At 42.2% G+C, this 12085-nt stretch overlaps 1 protein-coding gene across 8 annotated transcripts in view; it reads right to left on the reverse strand.

The window, feature by feature from the left end:
* Positions 1-3540: 3540 nt before the first annotated feature.
* Positions 3541-12085, reverse strand: part of TMCC1 (transmembrane and coiled-coil domain family 1) — a 258804-nt gene continuing 250259 nt past the window's right edge. For 5 of the 8 annotated variants that reach the window (XM_032411978.1, XM_032411982.1, XM_032411981.1 and 2 more), the window contains 2 exons: positions 10271-10406; positions 3543-7902 (listed from right to left, as the gene is read on the reverse strand). In XM_032411978.1, coding sequence (XP_032267869.1) covers positions 7588-7902; positions 10271-10406 — 451 coding nt within the window. In that variant the 3' untranslated portion in view covers positions 3543-7587. Of the gene's footprint in view, positions 7903-10270; positions 10407-12085 lie in introns of all 8 variants that reach the window. The other 3 variants (XM_032411983.1, XM_032411984.1, XM_032411985.1) reach the window with 2 other exon arrangements.

Consider the following 12085-nt stretch of genomic DNA (forward strand, 5'->3'; position numbering starts at 1 on the left):
CAGGGAACAGAAAGTAATACAAGTAGGACTGTGCCTGGCACAGAATAGGGATTCAATAGTGATTTTTAAATTCCACTTTTTAATGAGCACCTGTTAAGTATCAGGCATCATTCCTGACACTAAGGACACAGTCATGAACAGGACAATGTCCCTGCCACTGTGCTGGTTAAGAAGTCACCAGTAAAATCATTAGCCAACTGTATGTGCATCCATTTGCAAGTTTTTGATCCCTATGGCTGTGTTTTCTTTTTTGTTTGGGTTTGCTTGACACAAACTGATTTTTCCATTCCCCAAACCAACTCCAGAGCCAAGGCTGGCCAGGGACAGCCCAAAGTCTGGTTACTGAGCCTCTCATCAGGTGAGAATGGGAGACAGGATATATTCTGAAGAGATCGAGAGAGACAGGTCCCTGTCCTCAAGGAATTCTAGGGTCTATTAATAATATTGAGACCATTTGTGGAGCACTTACTTGAGGTCAGGTACTGGGCAAGACACTTTACAATTATTTCATTTAATCCTCACAACCATCTCTTTAAGGTATGGTTTTTATTTTTTAAAAATATTTTATTTATTTGAGGGGTGCCTGGGTGGCTCAGTCATTAAGCGTCTGCCTTCGGCTCAGGTCATGATCCCAGGGTCCTGGGATGGAGCCCCACATCAGGCTCCCTGCTCAGCGGGAAGCCTGCTTCTCCCTCTCCCACTCCCCCTGCTTGTGTTCCCTCTCTCTCTGTGTCTCTCTCTATCAAATAAATAAAAAATCTTTAAAAATAGATAAAATATTTTATTTATTTGAGAGAGAGAGAGAGTGAGTGCACAAAAGCAGGGGGGAAGGGCAGAGGGGAGAGGAAGAAACAGACTCCCTACTGAGCTGGGAGCCTGATGCGATATGGGGCTCAATCCCAGGACCCTGAGATCATTACCTGAGCTGACGGCAGACATTTAACCAACTGAGCCACTCAGGCACCCGTTTTTGTTTTTTTAAAGTAATCTCTAAGCCCAGTGTGGGGCTCGTCACAACCCCGAGATCAGGAGTCGCATGCTCTACCGACCAAGCCGGCCAGCTGCCCTGCTGTACCTTTTAATAGTCTCAGTAACTGCTGAAATGAAGTAAGTCATCTTTTTTTTTTTTTTCAGATTTGTCAGAGAAAGGGCAAGAGAGAGAGAGTGAGAGAGAGCATGAACAGGGGGAGCAGCAGGCTCCCTGCTGAGCAAGGAGCCCAATGTGGGACTCGATCCCAGGACCCTGGGATCATGACCTGAGCTGAAGGGAGCTGCTTAACCTACTGAGCTACCCAGGCGCCCTAGAGCTCCTTTTAGGACAATCCTAAAGCAGAAAATGGTCTATTATAATCTGGTATTAGAAACATTATCAACTCTTTTCATTTCTCCACAATGGACCTATCATTTTCTTTTTTAAAAAGTTTTGATATCTTTAAAAAGTAGACAAATACATTTTGCATTCGAGAGATTCGTATTTTACAGGAGTCAAGCATGAAAGCCCCCACACCCTGCAGTGACTACCTGGGGACAGCTCAATGTGCAGTTTCATTTCTAGAGGCTTACATACATACATTTACACAAACAAGAATATTTTCGCATGAACAGGAGACAGTATACTATTCCACAACTGGGTTTTTTGTTTGTTTGTTTTTCATTTAACGTACTGATTTACACACGAGGCTGAACATTTTCTTCTGAATGCTTATTGGCCATTCATTTCTTTTTCTGTGAACTACTTCTTCATAACCTTTGCCTACTTCTCTACTGAGCTGTTTTCTTCTAGGTTCACATTAACTTATACTCACATTGTAAACACTCATCTTTTGTTATCTATGTTGCACAGACCTATTTTCCAACACGTTCATTTACCATTTCCTAACAGTACAGTTTTGGGCAAGCCACTGAACCCAGGGCTGTTTCCTTACCTAGACAATGAGGACACTGCCTGTGTGAGACTGTGGGGAGAAGTGAGAACTGCATGCAAGCATTATGCCTGGCATTCAAGAAGTACTCAATAAATGTTAGCCACTCTTTACTACCTAGACTCGAGGTCACAAGCTGGCCAGATTTAGCTTTGCCCATAGTGTTTAAAAGTAGTACATTTGAATCCTTTAGATGAGACATACATTTTCTGGCTGGCCATACCCTCACCTGTCTCCCCAATCTGTTTTCACAACAGCTTCTCAGATCGGTTACCAGCCGTCCACTCTCCCAAGTTCTTAATGAATAAAGCAGGCTTTAAGATTATTATACATTATGTAATTATTATAATCAGACCTGCTCTTTGTACCCATTATGCACTGCACAACACTTGGATATATTGTTCACAGTGTAGCCTACTATGGGGCTGGGCAATGTACAACCTGCACATCAGTACATGGCAGCCTGGTCCACATTTCAAGAAATTTAAGGCATTCTCACTGCAATTTTTTTTTTTTTTTTTAAAGATTTTATTTTATTTATTTGACAGAGAGAGAGGGAGACAGCTAGAGAGGGAACACAAGCAGGGGGAGTGGGAGAGGGAGAAGCAGGCTCCCGGCCAAGCAGAGAGCCCGATGCGGGGCTCGATCCCAGGACCCTGGGATCATGACCTGAGCCGAAGGCAGACGCTCAACGACTGAGCCACCCAGGCGCCCCTTCTCACTGCAATTTAAAAGGCTTTCACAGAGGCTCTCTTTATTTTCACAACACCCACTAGGTAGGATCAAGGTGGGAATGATATCTCTAAGTACAGATGGGGTAGGAGGCAGAGCTAGTAAGCCAGAAGTGTGGGCCCACATATCTCGACATTCAAATTGCGGCTATGAAAAACCAAGTCATCAGGTCCCTCTGGGTATTCTCTCAAAGAAAGGCAAGATGAGAGCTTCTGCATTTCCAGAGGCTTCCCAGAGATTATCAAGGAGAAACCATATTAAAAATTACTACCCCGGGGCGCCTGGGTGGCTCAGTTGGTTAGGCGACTGCCTTCGGCTCGGGTCATGATCCTGAAGTCCCGGGATCGAGTCCCGCATCGGGCTCCCTGCTCAGCGGGGAGTCTGCTTCTCCCTCTGACCATCTCCCCTCTCATGCTCTATCTCATTCTTTCTCTCAAATAAATAAATAAAATCTTAAAAAATAAATAAATAATAATAAAAATTACTACCCCTAGGGCTGGCTCGGTCAGTAGAGCAGATGACTCTTGATCTCAGGGTCATGAGCTCGAGCCCCATATTGCACACAGATATTACTTTAAAAAAAATTACTACCCCTATAACAAAACTATAGATGAGATTTGGCTACATAAAAACCCCTTACACGTATATACAATTTCAAATGTCAAATGTTTTACAAAGTGTATTTATATACCCATAATAACATTTATTAACAAAGCCTTTTAAGAATGGACAGGGATTAGGGATTGTAACAGTATTGTATGGTGACAGTTGGTAGCTACACTTGTGAGCACAGCATAACATATATACTTGTCAAATCACTATGTTGTATACCTAAAACTAATGTAACATTGTGGGTCAACTATATTTCAATAATAAAAAAAGAATGGACAGGGACTATTATACCCATTTGGGGTCATCAGATGAATCTGAGGTGGGAGGATACCTCTAAAAAACTCCCTCCAAAGAACTAAAAGGCAGGCTTACCTACCAGTTGAAAGGAATTTTGGCAAAGTGACCATCTGAAATGATGGGTATAAAATCCTGGGAGACAGTGACAGTCACCCAGCTATCAGTTATGGTTTCAAGATACTGACTGCGTGCACGTGTGCATGCACATGCACACACAGAGTTTCTAATGTACAAACTAATGGGAAGTTTTCAGACTGACAAACTTGTCATGGAAACTGAATAAATATGCAAAAATAAAGAGCAAAATAAACCCGAGTCCAACCACCTCGTTAATAGCTGAGGTCTTTATTTCAATTTGTATGTACAGTAAAAGTGCTGCTGAGAATATGCAGCAACCAGACAAAACATAAATGTAATTCTCTCTCAACAATTAGCAGCTTAAGATCTATCAACTACAGTGTTAACGTTCACGCGTTCACAAGTGTCATTTCTGTACTTTTCAATTCGTGCAAGTGAGTTTTTATTCTGACACACTTTGATAAAACACACTTACAGTCTAGTAGTCAGTCCTACTGAGGGTATCACCTAGCATACACAACACACAGACAGAAATGTTAACTCTTAGAGCCACATTCAAAATCCCCAGTTTCATTTGGGGGTGGGAACCATAATTTTGCCTGTGTCAATTTGTTGATTATAATATTTGGTTTTGTTTTGGATGCATATTTCCCAAAGCTGAAAGGCAGCTCCTCACTGGAACTTACTTGGAATTCAGCATTTCATCTGACTGTACCTCAAAGGAATATGAAGTCAGAAACAAAACCAAATGCAGTGAAGACCACATAAAAATATGCTCATTATTAGGGCATGGCTAGCAAGGAAGGCTTAATCCCAGTGTTTTCCTTGGTATCAGATTTTTACCTCAGTTGGGTGGCAGGGGTACAGGGGAGAAAGAAGACCCCAGTCAATGAAGTGTAAAATTTAACCTACTTTTGCTTCTTAGGGAGCCAGTGGAGTAGAAAGCCTTCCTTGCTAGGATGCACTGAGTATATACCAAGGAACTGAAATTGGAGCAGACAGAAGTGCCCTTCAATTGAATCATAAAAATGGTAAAATGTTATTCTACAATGAACAGAGTCACCCAGGCTACCACAGCCAGCCTCAAGCACCAGCACTAACAAGTAATCCAGGAATGCTTCATTTCAAAGGGAATGCACGTAGTCTTTAAAAGAGAAGAAGCATTAAAGCAAGGGGAAATTTCCACTCACAGAACAATTGTTAAACAACCATTAGAGTGAGGTTATAGAAGAGCTTTGAATAGACCAGAATCCGGGAACAGCCACAATGCAAAGAAACACAAAGGCAACAGGTGTGGGAGTGGGAAGTGGGGGAAGGCATGAAAACAGATGCATGGTTACAAATAGCATTAAATGCTGACAACTGTTGGGTCTGGTGAAGAATCAAGGGACGAGACACATAGAAAGCCATTACCGTGACGGACCTAGCCTGAAGCTCCTTCCTAAGACAGTTTGAGAGAGGATGGTGGACAGTTAGCACGGGCCTGTTTGGCTGGGATCTCAGGGGGCTGTCCAGAGGTGAAAACCTTCCTTTGATAGAAACTGACCCATGGCAAATGGGAACAATTTCAATCCATCCATCACAGTGACTTCTAGCGCCCACAAAACTTAGTAGCCTCTACACAGTTTAGGGGACTCAAAGGTTCTTAGAAAAACTGGAGGATGGTGGCTAGAGCCTCTTTTTAATAACTTTGTGGGGCTCTCTTCCCTACTCTGAGTGATTAAGCTAGAGCAGAAGGTTCGGAGAAACTATGCTAGTTTGACAAGGTCATGGTGTCCTTTGGCACTCCTGCCTGAAGTCACTGCAATATTTTTAGGCAAAGTTAACATTTAAAATACATAGGCATGGGAATAATTTGTTTTTGGCCTGAACGTGAATTGGTTCCAATTATTTTTTAATAGAAAAATCATCCCCGTGGTCCCTGCTCTGGGCACTAATTTTGAGAGGTCAACAGAGCTAACAGGTTGTACTACAATCATCTGAGGATGGAGTGAAGATTGGGGTACCTGAGTTAAAATATCAAAATGATTATGGAAACAACATGCTGACTCTGAGAAGGCCAGCCTGCCAAAGCCACAGGAGGCTGGAGCTGTCATGTAAACCATCCTCTCAGACAGAGAAGGCAATGCTAATCTAGTCCCAAAAGAATTTCCTGGTATGGGAAGAATAGGCAAAGCATGCTTTGCTACTCTTTTCAGGGCATGTTACGTGCCCCTTGCTCATCACTTGGTTGCACAGAACTGAGGCCAAGCAGGAACAGCGTTTGTGATTCAATACTATGAATATGAAAAGATTAACCAAGCTTTCTAGATAGGCTCTAAAAGCCCAGTTCCATCCTGGTGGAACTGGTTATAGCATGGGGAAGAAGGCTCAGTCATTTTTTTCTAAACTGTCTATAAAAGTCCACTGATCATAGGTATGTTAGTAAGTCAGTCTAGATGAATAGGCAGTGGACAACATTTTACACCCCAAACTTGGGTCCTTCTAACCTGACAGATCCTTTTCTGTTCTTTAGGGAGAATCACCTTCAGTTGATTCTCTCAGGCAGACAGAATAAAGCTTTGAAATTAAGGATGCTGGGGCCAAAATGCAGACAGAAGATTTCCACATCACTTTGGTTTCAGTAATCAGGGGGTGTTAAAAATAAATTAAGGAAACACAAGGAATTATGTATGACTCTCATAATATAGTCTCAATTTTTCCTAAAGACAACCCCAGCCCAAAGTCACTGGGTGAACATTTTCTTGGGGCAAAAAAATCTCTATCCTATCATGCTGGTTTGTGGAAACAGCCTCCTCCTCCCCCTGCACACCCCTTTCCTCTCCAACCAAGCCAAGCCCATGAAGTGGTGTGGTGGGGGCGGCAGGCACCAAAAAGCAGCAGCCAGAGGAGGAAGTCTACGCTGCATCTCAAAACAAGGGCATCAGAGGGAAGCATTTATAGCAAGTCTTCCTTTACTCAAACTGCTTCAAGACAAGAGGGAGCAGCACACTTAAATATCCACACATTTCTTCATTTAAAAACATCACTTCTTTATTTCAAAGGAAAAATAAAAGACCCTCCCAACCCTTTCCAAAAAAACCCAATAATAATAATAACAATAATAAAAAATCCTATTAGAAACCATAAGGAAGCACTGAGAGTTTGAGTATTACATTCTTCAAGTATGCTGTTCGGATTTTTTGTTTTTTTAAGTTGGTGACTATACACATATTTAAAAAAACCTTAAAAGTGCGGCCAAGGGATTTTGCTTAAAATTAAGTATTTAGAGGGCTACTTCAAAATACTGTAGTAGGGCTTTGCAGTGATCCTTTGGGGCATGATGCTCTCACTTTTATATCCTAGCAAAGGTTAAGGAACCAGGTTCAAAAGTGATCATACTTCCAGGGTTAGCATGAGTGGCCAACTTGGGTGAGAAAGCCAGGGAGAGATCCATGTGTTCTTCCACGGACAAGGACAATCCACCCTGAATCCAAAAATTCAGACATGGAATGTGGTAGGATTTCACAGTAAAGTTAGTCTGGGAGGGGGAGAGGTGGTGAGCCCAGACGAGGCAGGGTGTTAGGTTTAACTGGTTTCCCTAATCAGGTTTTTGCATCTTTTTAGTGGGTTTTAGTGCAGTCCTTCAAGCCACAATTTAGAATGCCCTTCAGTGTGCTCCAGATTGTTGGTTCATATTAAAGGACTGTTTAAGATTTGCATCCCAAGGAAAATCATGCTACATAAAAATGATCCAAGATTTTTGCCCAAAAAACTTCTTGGATAAAATCTAAAAAATACTATTGCAATTGCGTCTCTTGAAGAAAAAAACATTATTCTAAATGTAAACAGATTCACTCAACTCTTTTGTTGTTGTAGAAAACTTCAGAGTAGGTAAGTTGCTGTCTAATTCTTCGCTGCATGCACTCGCCAGAGGGTAGGGGAGCACTGCCTTCTTGTGCCAGCATCATCTGGGGGAGGAAAAGAACCGTTCCACATAGCTGAAGAGGGCATCCCAGTGCTTCCAGAGAAAGGCAATGAAAACCACAAGGAATAAAGTGCTGAACGTCCTGTTGCGAGTCTTCATGAGAGGAACCACGCAGTTGGCTACCGTGGAAACAAAGACCAAAAGGACCGCCATGACTGCCAGAAGGATGTTGATGAGTTTGCCCAGGAGGTTCCGGGCAGTGGCATTCTCCAGCCCTTCCAGCTGCACCACCTGCTGCTGCTGCTGCTGCAGCTCCATCTTGGAGATGCGGGTCTGGCACGCCTCCAGGGCCTCCTGTGGGCCAGAACAGGGACAGTTAAGCTTCTGCTCACACTACTCTGAATAGCTGCCATGCACTTTGGGCAAGCCGGATGCATCGTGAGCTATGCCGATGATTTTAAATATGCTAGTCTTGAATAAGAGAGGCCAAATGTGTAAGTCTTTATTCAAGCAACTATTACTCACCTAAACTGCCCTCCACCGCATTCCTCCCGGGATGACTCACAGGAAGCAGGAGCCACACTCAGATTTGGTCTTGAACATTTTAATGAGAAGACCTCTGGGATATGGTTTTTTTTTCCATGTAAAAATTACTAATTAAAGTTGCACAGGACAAACATACTTCTCAACATTTCAGATAGGATACATTGTCTCTCTTGATATTTTCCTTAAATCCAGGTCTTAGCCTTGAAGTAACACTGTCACTCTGACATGTGTTCCTTCTTTCACCTATGTTTAAACGCCTACATATTTAAGCCTAGGGAAATGTATGGAATTATTTTTTGACTTCCTATCTTAATAGTATACTATAGGAACTAATTCATAACTCTTTTTTTTTCACTCAACAGTGGGTCCTGTCGACCCTTTCCACGTCAATGTGTAGAGATTTACCTCATTCTTTTTAATTGCTATGTAGCATTTTATAGTATGGATAGACATGTCACAGTTTATTCAGCTAGTTCCCTGCTGGAGAGATTTAGGTTATTTCCAACTTTTCCACCGTAACAATGATGAGGTGGATGTCCTCTGGACATCCTTGTACGCGCTATCCATTGTTTTCCAAGTCAAGTCAATCACAGACATCAGTGTAAAGGGCTCTCTGATCTGTCTTCATAAGAAGAGTACACTCCCCCCACCGCCCCCTTTAAGGTTGATCTTTGTAAGGAGGACACTACGCCCAAACACTAGACGGAACACTGTAAGTGATATACTCCCTTCAAGCCATGGGTTTATATGAAATTTACCCTCAACATTCAGAGGACAGAATATCCTCCAAAGTTCAGTGGTGGTGGAAGCCTTAGGTTTTTCTGGTCTTGGTTTCAATGCATCCTGGTTTCCTGTGATTTGAGATGAAAGCTTGGCAACTTCAGACTGAAGCAAGCTAATGAATGGACAGTGAATACTACCCAGCCCAGAATGATCATGGGGAAAAAACCAAAACATAAACAGAATTCCAGAGTCTGGAGAAGATGGCAGCTGGGCAAATGATCCAGACATTCCCTTGATTCTTTCAGGCTGTAATACAAGATTCCTGGACTACTTCCCTTCCCTAAGACCAGCTTATTTCAAGATGCTTTTATGTGAAACCAGCAACTGTTCCCTTAGAAATATACCTCCCAACTGGAGTAAGAAAAAGTTACATATTCTATTTCCTCATAGCATAAACTAGAGGGCCTTAAACATAACTGCCTCATGTGTTATTCTCACAAATGGCCTGGCAATGTGCCTATAAAAGGTTTGGGTTTGGCAACGAGGACAAATGCCTCCCTCGCTACAGAAGACAGACAAGATGGCCCTCTTGTGAGAGCAGCTCCTGAAGCAGTAACCAACAGATGTAATAATGCATGTGGTCTCCTATATACTGAGACCTGTGACCCCCAGAACATTTCCTATGAACCCAAGCAAGCATACCACCCCTACATGGTACAGCCTTTCAAGAAATGTACCTCATTTGAAGACTAGTTCTATTACAGTTGGTATAACCTTCTCTTGATACTCTACCTTCCCCATCTTTTTTTCTAAACTTTTTAGTATTATGGTAAAATACACCCAACATTAAATTTTAACCGTTCTAAAATGTACAATTCAGTGGCATTTAGTAAATTCATAATGTTGTACAACCATCACTACCATCAAGCTCTAGAACACTTTCATCACCCCAAAAAGAAATCCCCTAACCCATAGCTATTCCTATTTCCCCTTCCTGCAGCCCCTGGCAACTGCTGATCTTTCTGTCTCCATAGATTTGCCTGTTCTGGACATTTCATGTAAATGGAATCATATAATATGCGGCCTTTTGTGACTGGCTTTTTTTTCACGGAGCATAATATTCTCCAGATTCATCCATGTTATAGCATGTATCAGTATTTTATTCCTTTTTCCTCTTCTTCTCCTTTTTTATTGTGGTAAAAGACACATAACATAAAACCTACCACCTTAATTAACCATTTTTAAGTGTACAGCTCACTGGTATTAAATCCATTCATAATGTTGTGTAGCCATCACCACCATCCAACTCCACAGCTCTTTTCATCTTGTAAAACTGAAACTCTATAGTCATTAAAAAAGAACCCCTCGTTCCCTTCAGCCCCCAGCCCCTGCCGACCACTATTCTACTTTCTGTTAGTCTTTTGCTTTTACAAATCCAATCCTTCATGCTAACCTGGATGTCCCGGGCACGTTCATAGGACTGATACGCAATTTTCTCTTCCATGCTGGCCAATTCCTGCTTCAAGTTTAAGATTTCATTCTGATGGAGTTCTGTTAGGTCATTTAGTTGTTCTTCTAATCGTTCACATCTAAGGGCGGGAAGGGGGGGAAGTTAGAATTTTATGCATTCTGTATTTTTCCTGGTATTATTCACATCTAATCCCCAAAACCCATTCTGCAAAGGAAGAAAACAAAAGCACAAAGAAATTAAGTCAGTGGCCTGGGATAACAGGGCTGCTAGCGGGGACAGCTATCTTAGTCCCTGGAATGGAAGCTTGTCACAAGGTCGTATCGTAGCAGCAACATGGTTTTTCCACAATCTTCTCAACACACAGTACTTGCAGCAATGCCAGCAGCCCTGGCCAGCCTGGAGCACACTCCTAATAAATGAGGCAGTTCTTACTTTGTTCTGAGCAGCAAAAGGGAGAGGCAAAAACTAGCATACAATTAAGCAGGTCTCATCACAAGATAAACAGCACATAAATGGAAACTGACCTTCTAGCAGTCACCAAAAGCTTATCCTGATACTGGACAGGTCACTCACCTGGGTGTTCATGGTTCAGAGCCCATCATCCCCTTGCCAAGCACAGTGTCTAGGACATCTCAGTCAACAAATATTTACTGAGAGCCTGCTGTGTACCAGGTATGTTCAAACTACTGGAAATATTGTGTGGTAAGCAACACAGAATGCCTGCCCTCAGTAGTTTACATCTAAGTTGTATGTGCGTTGGGGGGGGAGGCAGAGAAACCAAGACAACTGCAGGTATGGATAAGTAAAATGAAGAAGATCAACAGGGGTATATATATGACAGAGTGCCTGGTGGTTGGTTGAGCTGGAATAGAGAAGAACTCTTCCCTGTTCAGTGCTCTCCAACAATGACAGATGAAACTTGAATGATGATATGAATGGACTTATGAAGATGAGGGGGGAGGAGTATCTTAAAGCAGAAGGAATAGCAAGTATAAAGTTCTCAAGATGAGAACTAGCTTGGCAGGTTTGAGGGACACAAAGTAGGCCAGTGTGGCTATAGCTAAGAAAAAACAGGAAGATGGAGGGAGATAAAGTTCCTTGGGAGCAGGTCATTTAATTCATCTTGTATCTCTAGCACTTAGGGCTATCTATGAGAAGGTTATCTACATAAAGGCAGAACCTGGGCTGGGTACCTAAGGACCAGTAGGACTGAAACAGGTTTAAAAGACAAGATCAGAGATTTTAGGTAGAAAAAGAACATGGGTAAAGGACAGGAGGTAGAAATGTACAGGATAACTGGAATGATAGATCTATGTTGGAGAGAAAATGGAAATCTGGCCTTAAGAGGTAGGTATGGGAGTTGGGAATCTGGAACAGATAGTAAATGGGCCCAAAGCAGACTGCTGATGGGGAGAGGGTGACATGATGAACACAGCATTTTAGGAATATGGGTTATATAGAGGAGACGAGGATAAATTGGGGTAGGTTGTGTGTGGGAATTCCAGGAACCAAACAAAGAACTAAGTAGGTAGGAGGATAATTTAAAACTATACATTAAAACAGACTGGAAAGGGAACAATAAACTCATCTCTAGCTTGTGGTGAATAAAATGTAAGCCTCTCTGTCAGACAGAGGGCTCAGCCCAACAGGAGAATATACTGCTACTGAACGCGACTGGGGCAAACACACACCCAGCGCTAGCACAGAAGCCTCAGGGGACTTTGTATTAAAAAAATAAAAATGACATTTAAAACTACCCTCCCTTTCCTTGTTTGTTTTTTTTTAATTTTATTTTAT

Source organism: Phoca vitulina, unplaced genomic scaffold (genome assembly GCF_004348235.1).
Source record: "Phoca vitulina isolate PV1807 unplaced genomic scaffold, GSC_HSeal_1.0 scaffold13, whole genome shotgun sequence".
Taxonomy (NCBI): domain Eukaryota; kingdom Metazoa; phylum Chordata; class Mammalia; order Carnivora; family Phocidae; genus Phoca; species Phoca vitulina.